At 44.4% G+C, this 14,136-nt stretch overlaps 1 protein-coding gene across 1 annotated transcript; it reads left to right on the forward strand.

Annotated features, from left to right (window-relative positions):
* Positions 1-60: 60 nt before the first annotated feature.
* Positions 61-9,798, forward strand: LOC127584920 (telomerase RNA component interacting RNase-like). The gene is made up of 3 exons (XM_052041936.1): positions 61-815; positions 6,558-6,635; positions 7,895-9,798. Exons 1-3 carry the CDS (start codon positions 222-224, stop codon positions 8,000-8,002), a joined length of 780 nt encoding a protein of 259 aa, XP_051897896.1. The 5' UTR covers positions 61-221; the 3' UTR covers positions 8,003-9,798.
* Positions 9,799-14,136: the final 4,338 nt, after the last annotated feature.

Below are 14,136 nucleotides of genomic sequence, written 5' to 3' on the forward strand. Positions count from 1 at the left end.
CCGTGCGGGGGGGACGGGGACCGGGACCCTCCAGCACCGGGGGGGGGGGGGGGGGGGGGGGGGGGGACACGGGGAACCTCCGGCTCAGCCGCCAGGGCTTTAAACTAACCCCCCCCCCGACCGGAGGGCGGCACCGCTCCTCCAGCCGCGCCGACCGGGGCAGCTCCTCAGCCGCGTGGGGCCGGACATTGAAGGGTTTTGTGTTCGCGGGGGGCCGCCAGATGTTGAACGTTGAAGGGTTTTGTGTTCGCGGGGGGCGGCAGATGTTTTATTCTAAAAATAAGCAACTTGCCCCAGCCGCCTCAAGATCCATCATCCTTTGCGGGTTTTACTTTGGCCAACCTTTCCTTCACACATTGGTTCTGCGGGGTTTATTTCGCCCCAGAAACAGGTTAAACCGCCCGCCGGCGCCGCCCGGGCCGTCATTTCGAGTATTGAACGTTAATTGTCTCGGAGGCGGGCGGCGCTCCCAGCAGGCGCGGCGGCCGGGGCGGCGAAGATGGCGGAGAGGAGACGGGGCCGCGACGTCGGCGGCGGTGCGGAGCGGCGGGAGGCGGGCGGCAGCCCCGGGGGCAGCCCGGCGGCAGGTCGGGGCAACGGCGGGTGGAGCGGCGGGTCCGGGCAGCCCGGCCGACGCCCCCGACCGCACCCCCGGCGTCAACGCCTTCGCCAACGACGGCAGCTTCATGGCGCTCTTCAAGAAGATGGAGGAGGAGAAGCTGAGGCGGGAAGCGGGCGGCGGGGACACGGAGGGCGGCGCCGAGGCCGGCAGCGACGGCCGCGGCCAGGCCGGCAGGAAACCCGCGCTGAATATTGTAAGAGCGAGAGATTTGGCTCTCATTTGCCTCGGTAGCGAGTGGGGCTGGGGGTGAAGATGCCAGTGGTAACCGTGCCCACAGGGTGCCCTCCCTGCTGTCGGAGCCACAGAGACACCGCCTGCATTTCACAGCAGAAGCTGGACCTGTCACCTCCCCCCGCACACAGACACACTCTGGGGTATTAATCCAACCCTGACCCCTCTCACTAAAGCCAGTGGTGGCGTGTCAATGAAACAAGGTGCTGGAAATGGACACGGGGGTCAGAAATTGACGTACAAAGAAACAACAAACAATCTGCTGGAGGAACTCAGTATCTGTTTGGGGGGGAATTGTCGACATTTCTGGTCAACAACGTTGACAATTCCTTTCCTCCCACAGAAGCTGCTGAGTTCCTCCTGTAGATAGTTTGTTGCTCCAGATGCCAATATCTGCTGTCTCTTGTGTTCCTCTCACACACAAAAGGCTCGGTTATTGTGGAAAGCCACTTTCACAGTTCACTGGGAATGAAGGCTGAAAGGTGGGCAATGAGCTGTAGCACTAAGCAGAGGATGGGGGGTTATGTGAGACACCAATTTGAAGTCTAGGCTGATGTTTCACAGTGCTGTGCTATTGGAGATACTATTCCCCCTCACTCTTACCCCTCCCCCAACCTAATAAATGTAAGAAAAATGCAAACGGGCATATAAAACAAATGGTTTAATTTTAATGTAGTATCAGTGGAGAGAATTAGGGCTTCCCCTACTCAAGCCAGGAAGATCACAGGACAAGTTGATTTATATCTCTTTGAAGAATATTGCAGATTTTGGCTCTCTGAAATAGTCTAAATGCTGGAAGTACTTGGATCAGGCATAGAGGAAAATGTAATGTTAGGTCAGTGACCTTTTACCAGAATATTTAAAACATTGGTTATATTAATGGTGTGATGTAGAAAAATACAAACTGAATCCTAACTGAAGGATTCTCTAATTCTGAGCACCAGAATGGTAAAGGTGAGAGATATCAGTTAGGCAGAGGAGTTGAGCAAATTGTTTCCTTTGGAAGCCAAGGTTAAGAGGAGATTTTATAGAAAAGTTCAAAATTATGAAGCATATATCTATATTCAAGGAGACATTACACTGACAGCAGTACTGAATTGGACATATAATCCTGAGGAAGGAGACACAAGACACTGCAGATGCTGGAATCTGAAACAAAAAATAAACTGCTGGATAAACTGTCTGCTGGGGCAAAGGAACGGTCAATGTTTTGGGTCAAGGTCCTGCATCAGGACTGAGAGTATAGAAGGAAAATAGCAAGTTTATAGACATGAGAAGCAGGGGTGAGCTAGCCTGTGTATTTCTTTCTTGGTTTTAATTCCTAAATTGATGTACTCCCATAGAGTTTGAGGACTTTCTCCAAGAGCTGCTTGCTTTTTTTCCTGAATTGTTTAACGACTGCTGCGTTTGTAAAAACACAAACATGCCTTGACACCTTTGCTCTTTATCCCCGGAGGCTTTACCTGACATATCTGTTGATATGGTTTCGAAGATATCACTTGACCCAGCATCTTTGGGGAATAATCTGAAAATCTTGATGTGCTTCTAAATTTCACTCTTGAGTAGTCGAGACTTAATTATGCCCTATTACCCTGGAGTTCCCCAGCTCTGACCATCCTGTTGGATATCTGTTATTTTATTTATCATTATATCTATCACAGATTCCTCATCAACCTTCTAAACTCAAAGGAGTACAAGTCAGGTTTACACAACCTCTGCACAAGCTCAGTGTCATTCTGTTGAATCTTCAGTGTATAATCTTCAAATGTCATTACATCTTGTCTTCAGTTTGGTGCCTGAAACTGAGTGCAGTTTTCCAGGTGTCACTCAAAGCTCTGTACAAATGAATCCTAACTCTCAGTTTTGAGTTTCACTGCTGTGGAAGGTCTTCACTCCCTTGGATAACTTGTTGCACCTGTGTGTACCTTTCTTTATGTTCACTTGCACATTGTGGTTTATGTACATGATTACCTGAATCCGACATCACTGATTTGTGTTTGAGAAATATTGTAAGACTCGATGAAGAGGCTGTCTCTCACCATGAGGAGTATAACTTCTGCTTGATGTTAAATTTTGCCTTAAGTGACCTACCTACTAAATAGAGAATGCAGATATCTGAGGTGCAAAGTGTGTGAACATTTAAATGTTAGTTACTGGAAGTGGAACTAGCAAGTACACTGCTATCAGTGTGGTGGCTCTCTGATACTTTCAGAGCTATGTTGACTATTAGGGTGGGACCTAGAAATATGGCCTCAACAAATCTGGATCATAGACATGGAGTATCTCAGTTACAAACCTGAAGGTTCCAGTTTCTGTTAAGATTCTTTGGTATCCTCTATGTTTTAGGCAGTACATTACTCAGCCAAAAATACTCAATCACTTTGGTAATAAGTGTGTTATTAATTTAACTACTAAAATCCCCTTTTTCGTTGTATAACTAAAGTAAGCAACACCTCAAGTTTATTTCTGTTGGTGAAAGTATTGCAGGTGATTTATTGCCCAGTATTAGAACCATGGAACACTACAGCACAGAAAACAGGCCATTTGGCCCTTCTAGTCTGTGCCGGAACAGAAACCATTATTAATACCTTTGACATCTGGGTTTAAATCGAAGCCCTGGTAATAGGGAAAATCCACTTCTAGATGAAAAGATTGTATGTGAAATAGGTTAGAGCAGCCTGGGTTTCTTTAATGTCACTAAATAGTAATATTGTCCAAAGAGTAAATGAAATAGAAAGATGTAACACATACAATTTATTGTCTTTAATTTTTGGAGTGAGATACATGAACACAGGGTAAAGCTGGTGAGGTTGGGTGACTAAAGTTAAAAGGGTTCCATTCCTCAGCGTCAATCACAGTATTTGAAAAATTCAAAATTTTATACAGAAACAAGAGATTTTTTCCCCAATTCCTGATTTTTTTGCCGGCGTGGATGGGTGGCCTGAAGAAGAGAACATTCAATACCAGCCTGCTCCCTGGTTTAAATCATTTTTTTTCCACTCAGTTCATGCCGCTGTTATCAGTGTTAAGGTGTGAACAGGGGAGCCTGGTGGACTCTGTGGTAAGTGGTCACTTCAACTGGAGGTTGAAGTTGTCCGTCAATGTCTTGTGCAGCAGATTCCGGTTCTGTTGAGGATGTTGGTGTTTAGGTGTGACCTTTCTTTTCAGGGCATTTAGCCAACTGTTTGGTTGCTGGCTGAGTGTTATTTTTTCCTAAAAAGTATAAACTCTGGTCAAATGATTCTTCCCAACGGTTACTTCAAATAGAACTGTGTCCAGGCTGCTCCTGATGCCCAGTTTCTCAGGGGATTTCAGCTTCACTTAAGCATTTGGTGGATTCTTCAGACACTAAGCCACTTCTCAGTTGTCAGTATATAATTCTCTTCAGCTGCAGCAAGCATGCCATTCTTTGGTCTTTTTACATTGCATGTTGCCTTCAGGCAGTGTGGCATCTACGTACTCTCCCCATTTTTGCCTGGAAACAGAATCATTTATCCCGAAGAAGAAACAAATTCCAAACTGGGAAATTAATCTGGATATCTAGATCAGAACGGTGGCAGTATCTTAAGCACTCGAGCCCATGTAACTTTGCTTTACAGCTTCAAAAGGATTTTCTTGTGCTCTAATATGAACGTTGATGTTATTCAGCTGTTAAGTAAAGCCAAGCGATGTGATTTGACAGTATATGCCCCTGACGTGAGCACACCCGAACAATAACAAATTATTGTCCAGATTAGGGTTAAAAATTAATGAATAGACTTTTCTGAGTATATTTTTAGTTCAGACTTAAAATAATTCTAAAACTCAATTTAATTTTAATTGATTGAACTATACCATTTGGACTGGGGGCAAGAATCTATTTGTTGCATAGACTAAGATAAAGTTGAGAATTTATCAAAAGCCACATACCAAATCTCGTGTGCTCTGTATATTGTTTAAAACCCCGCATTGTCATTATCCTTTGAGGTTGTTGGTTTCTATGGTAGCTATTAACATTCTTTGATATAAATGTAGTGTAGCTGGGTGATTAATGCTGTTAAAACATTTTAGCCAGTGGTATGATTGCAGCCCGGTTAGAGTCTCATGTTCAAATGTATTCATTTACAGTGCACAGATTTCGTGCGCATTAATGGGGCATGATAAAATTGTGGAAAAAGAAGATACAGTATGTAACGTTGGAACAATGACTTGGTGTTGCATTTGATCTTCAGTGTGTGCTGCTCATCTCATCTTTACCAGCAGCTCACACCACAAATATAGTACAACCTCAACTATATCCTCCTAGATAAGGGGTAAAAAGCCAATTGGAGTAATCATTGTCAAAAACTAACTGAAAATATGAAAAAAGCTGAAAGTGACCATTGAGTTTATCCCTTCACAATGATTTATAGCATGGATTTGTTGACTGTTCAATAGAAGTAAAACAAATCCTAACAAAAACATGTAGCCATGTGAAATGGAATCTACTTGGCAGAGATTTTAAATAATTAGTCATGTGGTCCTGGCCCATTAGTGCTGAAAGTTCAAACATTGGAGTGTTTTGCATTTAACAGAATAGAAACTTCTGTGTTTTCCTTTTAGTTTTTCTGTGACCTCTATTTTGAGCCCATGATTGATCAGTAGCCAGGGTGTGATCATACCAGCCACTGATATTTTGCTTGCTAATCTAAATTATTCTTCTTGGTTATGTTCACATGTGGATTTGAATGTCTCTCTGGTTTGTGAAGTTTTTTTTAACCAAAGCTTCTGAAACCACGCCCTGGAAGAAAATTTGGAAAACAAATTAGTAAATCCTTTGAAACACTTTTTTTTAATATATTAATCAGAATAAATACTCAGAAACGCCTGCAAGTACCAATATTGGCATTGGGTACGCATTCAGCTGGATTGTTCAATAGGGTAAACATGTTCAATTTATATATTTTCTTTACAGGTTTGCTGTTCTGGAAAGTGAACTAGAGGTTACGCCTTGAAATGTGCAAATCCTCAATTTTAAGTTGTGTTTTTAAATTGGGTAGTCAGTCAGAAATTGTAGCAAGCTATAACAAGAAGTGCAGATCAAAGCAGTAGCAAAGAGCAGAAAATGCATCTACGGGGATTCATCTGTGCTGAAACAAGTAATTGTTTTTGGAAATAATGTGTTGAATAGAACCTTGCACACCTCAGCCCCACCCTGGCAGTTATTTGCTGTTTAAAGCACTTCCTTACAAACATGAAGTTGGGATTAAGGTTTTTAGAAAAAGGCAGGAGGTTCCAAGCTATCTGTTTAAGCATTGCTTATTTAAAAGGCTAGTGCCACAGATCTGTTTTAACTCTTGCAAAAGTATTCAAATCCAATTTATAATCTATGTTTTGTTGCAGGAAAACTGTTAGAAAAATATTGATAGAATTACAAATATTCATGTTACATGTCTGGCTGATTTGCCATTGCACAATTTAAAAGAGCTGTTAGTGGTCTTTAAAATGGTAACACCTGCACTGTCACTTTTGCTTTATAGGGGAGTGTAAAGAATGGCCTACCTCCGCTCACAGTAGCTTGTATACTGTATGTTAGAAGTGCGTTGAGACGTTGTCGTGGGAGATGCATTCTGTTGTGGAATGAGATCTAATTTCAGGACCCCTGTTTTATTGCATAATGGGCAGCATTGAAATTGCAGCTCCAAGCGCTCGTGTAATGGTTGCAGTCTTCTGTCCCTTACACCAGGTGGCAAAGCGGCGAGGTGGGGCAAAGCTAGCCCTCAAGACGGGAATGGTAGCCAAGAAACACAAGGCTGATGAGGAGGTAAGAATCTGAAGTTTTTTGACAGTAATTCATTATGCTTATCACAATCTTATTACTGACTTACTAAATTTTTTTTACTTCATAGAAAAATACAGTGCAGGAGCCCATTCTGCTCCCTGCCCGTGCCAGATTTCTGATAGAGCTACAAACGTATCCCACTTTGCGGCTCTTTCCCAGTGGCCTGCAACATGATTCCCTTCAAATACTTCAGCAATTTTCTTTTGAAATTCTTCCAGCTTTTCAGGCAGACCAGTCCAGTTTGCAATAACTGTTTATATATACTTTTTGAAAAAGGTGCTTCATATCACCTCTGGTGACAAAGTAATTTAAGGTAGTCAGTAGGAGGTTCAGAGGGAGAATGTTCTTTTAACTGAGTGAGGCTGGGAGTCTGGATCCCACTGCCTGAAAGGCTGGTGGAGGGAGCAGCTCTTGTATTTAAGAAGTACTTGCACTTGAAATGCCCCTTCATGTGCAGGGCTGGGATGTGGGATTACACCGGAGGATTCTTTCAGTTCGCAGGGACAAACTGGTCTGAACGACACCATTCTGCCATGAACTTCTGTGATTCTGTAGTTTTGCCAATTGGCCAAAATCCTTGTCCTCGTATTATTACCCTTCCACTAGAAACAATTTCTCTTCATTTATTCTATCAAAATCCTTCGTAATTGTGACTACCTCGATCAAATCTTTTGACCTGTTCTCTGGGAAAAATAAGTCTCTTCTTCCTGTTACCATTCCCATAAATTTCTAACGATCTATCTGGAAAGTCTCAACTTCCTAAAATATAGTGCACAGAATTGAAGTTTTTGTTCATTCATCATTGAAAACTATAATGATGTTAAATACTAAAGGAATTCCAGTATTTTTTGAACTGGCACAAGCTTGAGATTTTTGCCCTTTTTTCTATCTGAGCTTCAAAGCCATCTCTGGGCAAGGACACATCAAATGTGATGTGCTCTGGTCAAATATCTGGATTTTCTCAAAGTACGTACAAGGATGCCTTCCTGAATGAGATATTGAAAGACTGCCATGTGAAGCCATTATTGCGCCAAGCCAGTGCTTCTGGAAAAGGAGCGAAACAAAGATGAATTTGGTTTACTAAATAGCCGATGATTTTCTGTTGGAGTTGCAACAGGATTTGAATCTTTGTGTATAATGCGCAAAGGTTATCCTGCACATGCCTCCATGATGTCTGATATCTCTAGCTTCTGTTCAACACCATTGTTTAGTCTCCCTGTTTCTTTCTCTTCTCTGCCTAGGCTGAGGCACGTGGAGGAGATGCGTGGGCCAAATACATGGCAGAGGTGAAGAAATACAAAGCACATCAGTGCAGTGACGACGACAAAACCCGGCCTCTTGTTAAATAGCCTCATTTGCAGCCCATGCAGACAAGAACTGTATTATATTTTACACCGTTAAGATCAAGTCCTCAACCCATTGCCCTGACTGTACAGACAGTAAGGCCTGAAATATGTATTTATTTGAATTTGTGGTTTGAAAATGACACCTGCAAAAACATCCAATGCATTGTTTAATTTTCAACATTGTAATCCTGCCTACTTTCACAGTGATTATTAGTGTACAGTTTCCATTTTCTTCCTATCCCACATACTGTTTTCACCATACAACATAGTTTTCAGACACTTTTAATCTTTATTTTTTATAATATGCACGATATAGTTCCAGTTGTCAGTAAACAGAAAACTCCATGCATATTTGCTCTTTTGTGCCTGCAGTTATTAGCTACAGAACCGTAGCCAATTTTTGAAACGTGTATATAACATTGTATACTCTGCCAGCCTCCCCTTGGCAAGTGTATTGGCCAGGATGGGACTGGCTAGTTTGGTCTTGGGTTGGTCTGATGCTTGCCATGTTTCTTTGAGGAGCCCAGTGCCTGAGTGGTGCTGTTGGTATATTCTGTATCTCCCTTAGGCCCCCAGGGGTAAGAGGCAGTAGGAGGACTTGTTTCTTGTAGTCTGTTGTTTACACTACTAGATGTTCTGGAGGCCAGTGACCGAATCAGGTCTTGACTGGACTTCACACCGAGTTTCATCCTGGGGATGAGGTCTGTCCAGGGGACAAAGCTGAAAGTGTGACCGCCACTGTGTCCCATGACTAGATCGTCCAGTGGACCAGTCGAAGTGGCTGGTGGGTGGATGTCCCAGCACAGTTAAGGGGGACCGAGCAGTGAGAACACAGGAATTGGAGTGGGGTTAGCAAAGATTTCTCAAGTTTGCAAAACTACCTCAGATGTATTTAGTGGAACATTTTCACGTAGCTATCCATATGACCTCGCTGGGTTCCACCCAGGTAGTATTCACCTTCCAGCAGTGCAAGTAGAAGACTTGGCCTTGTTTGATGCTTGAATTTCTTTTCCCATAAATAACCACTAAGCCTGTTACATTGTTCGATGTCTTTCTGCCCGCTGATCCTGGAGAGTTCTGTGAGACTGTTCAGTCAAAATAAAATAATGGTGGAAAAAATCAGTGACTTCAGAGTGTGGGTTTGGTAATCATGTTATAGATAAGGTGTGGGGGGAGGAGAGCCAAGCTGGTGAAGCAGTTTTCCTCTGCTGGTGGCTGCTGATGGGGAGAAACTTCAGACCTTGCAGTTGGATCTGAGTCTTGTACATTCCAAAGCCATCGGGTTAGTTCCGAGCCAGGCAGGGCTCTTGCTGTCCTCTCGAACCACAAGCCATCCTTTGACATCCCTGGGACCCTTGTTTGCATGGCAGTTGATATTTCTGGTAGATGTTTGGGTGTGGAAACCATAGGTGTTTCTGAAATGGGTGTGAGGGGTAGGGAGGAATTCAGATTGGGTGTGGAGAGAGTAGAATAGAACTAGTTTGTAGAATATTACAAGTGGTTTCCAATTTAACAGTCCTTCTGATTTACGTTTCCCTTCTCTGAGTTCTATCTCCCACCCCTCAATCTTTCTAGATTTGAGCCTTTGGTTCTCGCAGATTTTCCCGATTACTCTCTCATGCTCGGGATGTGAAGTTTGCCCAGAAACGGTGAAGCTTTCTGATCTTGCCTTGCCTGGGGCCTGCCTCCTCCTGTCGGTGACAGAACTGTGTGGTGACAGGATGGCCTTCACTTCCCCACACACTGTGTTGGGGAGAACCTTCCAGCTGCTTGTTTTGACATTAAAAGCACCCACTGGGCCTCACCGGGCAGAACATTCAGTCTGATCTCTATTTTGTTGGCTGATTCCGGATTTGTTGGTTGGTACATGAAGATGGAGAATGTTCCCCCAGAGCTCCTGATCACTGGGGGTGTCTCGGTTTAAGGTGCTGGGGTGTGTTTCTGCTGTGAATGGCGGTGGCAGGACCTGCTGTGTATAGAACGGGCACTGAGATCATGTCTTTATATTGTTCCTGGGAGTGCAGACTATGGAGGCAGAGGGACGGTCGGGGCTTTGGGTTGAGACGCTCCACCTGGACCAGCCGAGAGGTTTAAGGTCTGACCCCAGGAGTCAGATTCTTACTTCCAGCCAACCCCACACAAAACTATTTAACTACATGACACCTATTATTGAACTACTTGGGTTAGCGCCGGTCTCTGTGATGGCTCCACCTCCACTTGCCTGTCCGACCTCCCATCTGCCTCCAGTTACGGAACTGTACGCTTTGGTTTTACGGGTTTTGGAATTCAGAACATGGAAAAGTACCAATGGTCACGGGTGTGATGTTAAGGGGCAGTTCCCTGCTGGAGACAGTGGGAAGGAGGTGAGGACAGGACTCGGGGAGCTGAGGTTGATCCGGATAGGGACAGGGTTAGCGCACAGATTGAGTTCAGTTCACACACAAGTGTCATGCTCTATGTATCCCGGGGCCGAGGAGATACCAGTGTCCTGTTGCTACCTTTGCCTCGATTAATTCTACGGTGCAGGAGTCGCACAACCTGCCGCCCAGCTTCACTGAAGTTTATGTAGGACTTTTCCAGATCGATAATAAGACAATAGGAGCCACTCGGCCCCTCGATCTACGCTGGTCTCAACTACTCTTCTGGCCCAGAACCCTCAATTCATCGAGCTGTCACAAAGTTATCGATCATATCTAATGACCCAGCTTCCAACACCCTCAGGGCCAGAGATTCCCCACCCACCCACCCACCCACCCACACAGTTTTAAATGCCCAGCCCTTGTTTTGTAGTTGTGTCCCCTCGATCGTGACTCTCCTACTGGTGGAAACATCCCAACACCACCCCTGTCAGGCCCTATTAGGATCTTAGGATAAGGTCACCCCTCACTCTAAACTTCAAGGAGCACAGACCCAACCTGTCCAGCCTCTTTGATGGGACAACCTCTCACCCCAGTGACTGTCCCCAGTGTTACTGAATCCTTTTTCAGGTCAGGGGACCTGAAATGTGCTCAGTCTCCAGGTGAAGCCTCACCAACACCCTGTACCACTGGAACACAACCTCCCTGTGCTTAAACCCCAACCCCTTTGCAATAAAGACCAACGTGCTGTTTGCCTTCTTAACTACCTGTTGGACCTGCCTGCTAACTTACTTGTTGAATTCATGCACTAGGACACCGAGATCCCTCTGAACTTCACTCACTTGCAGCCCCTCTCCATTTAGACAATAATCCACCTTTTGATTCCCCTTATGGAAGTGTATGACCTCACACTTCCCCACATTAACTCCATTTGCCAGGTTTTCACCCAATCCCTCACTTTATTTCTATCGACTTGTAAAATTCATTTAGTGGAAGGCAAAAATTGAACAAATTTGGTGTTAACAAGAGTTCTGAATTTAGGAACTTTCCAACCAGAAGTATTTTCTCTCTACTCACCCCATCCATTAATATCCTAAAAACAAACCATTTATATAATTCCTCCCCAGAAGGTGATATCAGAATCCAGGTAGGATACCAAACCTGCACTGCTCTCCAAGGCCAATGTTCCTTCCAAAGGCGCAGGGTCAGTGTCCCAGCCTGACTTTGAATTAGAATCATACAGCAGGGAAACAGGCCCTTTGGCCTATGCTGACCAAGATTCCCATCTAAGCTAGACCCATTTGCCTGCATTTGGCCCATATTCCTCGAAATCCTTCCGATCCGCGTACCTGTCCAAGTACCTTTTAATTGTTAATGTACCTGCCTCAACCACTTTCTTTAGCAGCTCGTTCTGTATACTGACCACCCTCTGGGTGAAAAAGTCACCCCTTGGGTTCCTATTAAATCTCTCCCCTCTCACCTTAAACCTATGCCCTATAGTTCTTGATTCCCCAACCCTGGGAAAAAGACTGAGTGCATTCACCCTATCGATGCCCCTCATGATTTTATACACCTCTATAAGATTACCTCTCAGTCTCCTATGTTCTAAGGAATAAAGTCCCAGCCTGTCCAACCTCTCCCTATAACTCAGTCCCTCAAGTCCTGGCAACATCCTTGTAAATATTTTCTGCACTTTTTCTGGTTTAAGAATATTTTTCCTATAGCAAGCTGGCCAAAACTGAACACAATACTCCAAGTGTGGCCTCACCAGCATCCTGTGCAACTGCACCATGACCTCCCAACTTTTATCCTCAATGCCCTGACTGATGAAGGCCAGCGTGCCAAAAGTCTTCTTCACCGCAGTGTCTACTTGTGACTCCACTTTCAGGGAACCATGTACGTGTACTCCAAGGTCCCTCTGTTCTACAAAACTCCCCAGGGCCCTCCCATTTACTGTGAAAGTCCTACTTGGATTTGACTTTCGAAAATTCAACACCTCACACTTAAATCCAAATTAAACTCCATTTGCCATTCCTTGCCCCACTTACTCAGCTGATCAAGATCCCCCCCCCCCCCCCTGGAATTTTTGCTAATTTTTCATCGACATAAAAATGTTAATGTTTTCACTCTACGTTTGATTGTAGATCTTTCATTTTGAATCTTTCCATTCCTGAGAATAAGCTAGCAACATCCACTACAATCCAATGACCTCAACATTGCCTCCCTTCCTGCATCTATTGTTTCATTGCCTTCGTGCTGTACATTATGACATTATACCTTCCAAGCTACCACCATCTTTTTCATGGGAGAATTCCTCATTATTATTGACGAGTCTTTGCTCCACTTCCAGTTCTCCTGCCCCCTTCCTCGTTTGTCCTCCCAGAACCTCAATAACCTTCCCATTGCATTTGCCTCTCCCCACACTGCCCCCCCAACCCTCCCCCCCCCCCCAGCATATCCAACAGGTCAATCCCCATTCCCAATGTCTGTAGCTCCAATGTGATGCCACAACTTCCCCCTCAGCATTCCCTCTGTGACTGAAAAAGTGAAATACATCTTTTAGCTCTTCAGTTTCATAATGTCTGGGATCCCAGATCCTCTTTCCCGATGAAATCAAGACAGGTGTATTTTCAGTTTAGGATTCCCTTCTCACACTGCAGCTCCTCGAGAGACCAGTTGCAGACTGGCTGACTGGTTTGGGGACCACACTATTCAGTCTCCGAATTTGCAGTCACCTGGTACTTTCTAACTCCCATTCCTAGCTTTCTGTCTTTGGCCTCCTGCACTTAGAAAGAAACCACAAATTTGCAGAAATCTTTCCAGTGTGCGTGCAACAGCTGTCCAGGCTACCTCCCCAATAAAACCACCGACAGAAAGCAGCCTGTAGGTTTATTTATTTTTAAAAAATAGACACATTTTTACATGATTTATGTAACCAGCAGCAAGTGTAAACTAAAAACATATCATTTGTACTCAAACCAAAAACACAAGAGTATTGGGCAGTTCTGGACAACAACACTTTGAAACCCAGACTGGGTGAGACATGTCTCACTCAAAGTGACGGAACTGGAACATCAGTGTTTGAGGTCTGAAGACTTTAAAATAGTGGTGGGGATTCTGGTGGTGTGGCAAGGCCTAAAGAACCATCGGTTACGTGTCTACAACCACAGCTCAGAGAGGTAATCTCCTCTAAACTCAAGTGTGCAGCCAGGAAATCGAGGTGCAGCCTATGAGAGCAGTGCTGATGAAAGTTTTGCTTCAATGTGGCTGAAGAACTGAGATAACAACACATCCTCAGTGTGGAAAGTCCTGTGTGTAAATTAAACTGCCAGCATAATGCAGTGACAATCTGCAGGAGGTAATCCTTTAGAACTAGGAGCAATTCCACAACATTGGGTTTTCAATGCTGCACATTTCTTGGCTTTTACTTCCAATTGAACGTTTAAGCCAGAAAAGTGTGAAGTGATACACTTTGGAAGATCGAATTTGAAGGCAGAATACAAGGTTAATGGCAGGACTCTTAGCAGTGTGAAGGAACAGAGGGATCTTGGGCTCCACATCCATAGATTCCCTCAAGGTTGCTGCGCAGGTTGATAGGGTTGTTAAGAAGGCATATGGTGTGTTGGCCTTTATTAGTCAGGGTATTGGGTTCAAGAGCAGCGAGGTGATGTTGCAGCTCTATAGAACTCTGGTTAGACCACACTTGGAGTATTGTGTTCAGTTCTGGTCACCTCATTATGGGAAGGACGTGGAAGCTTTAAGAGAGGGTGCAGAGGAGAT

Source organism: Pristis pectinata, chromosome 31 (genome assembly GCF_009764475.1).
Source record: "Pristis pectinata isolate sPriPec2 chromosome 31, sPriPec2.1.pri, whole genome shotgun sequence".
Classification (NCBI taxonomy): Eukaryota; Metazoa; Chordata; class Chondrichthyes; order Rhinopristiformes; family Pristidae; genus Pristis; species Pristis pectinata.

What these genes read in the sequence shown, in the direction of transcription:
- LOC127584920 (XM_052041936.1), top strand. Translation starts at nt 222, where the DNA reads ATGTTGAACGTTGAAGGGTTTTGTGTTCGCGGGGGGCGGCAGATGTTT. An exon ending in GGAAACCCGCGCTGAATATT is followed by an intron (nt 816 to 6,557) that starts GTAAGAGCGAGA and finishes CCCTTACACCAG; the next exon opens with GTGGCAAAGCGGCGAGGTGG. An exon ending in AACACAAGGCTGATGAGGAG is followed by an intron (nt 6,636 to 7,894) that starts GTAAGAATCTGA and finishes TTCTCTGCCTAG; the next exon opens with GCTGAGGCACGTGGAGGAGA.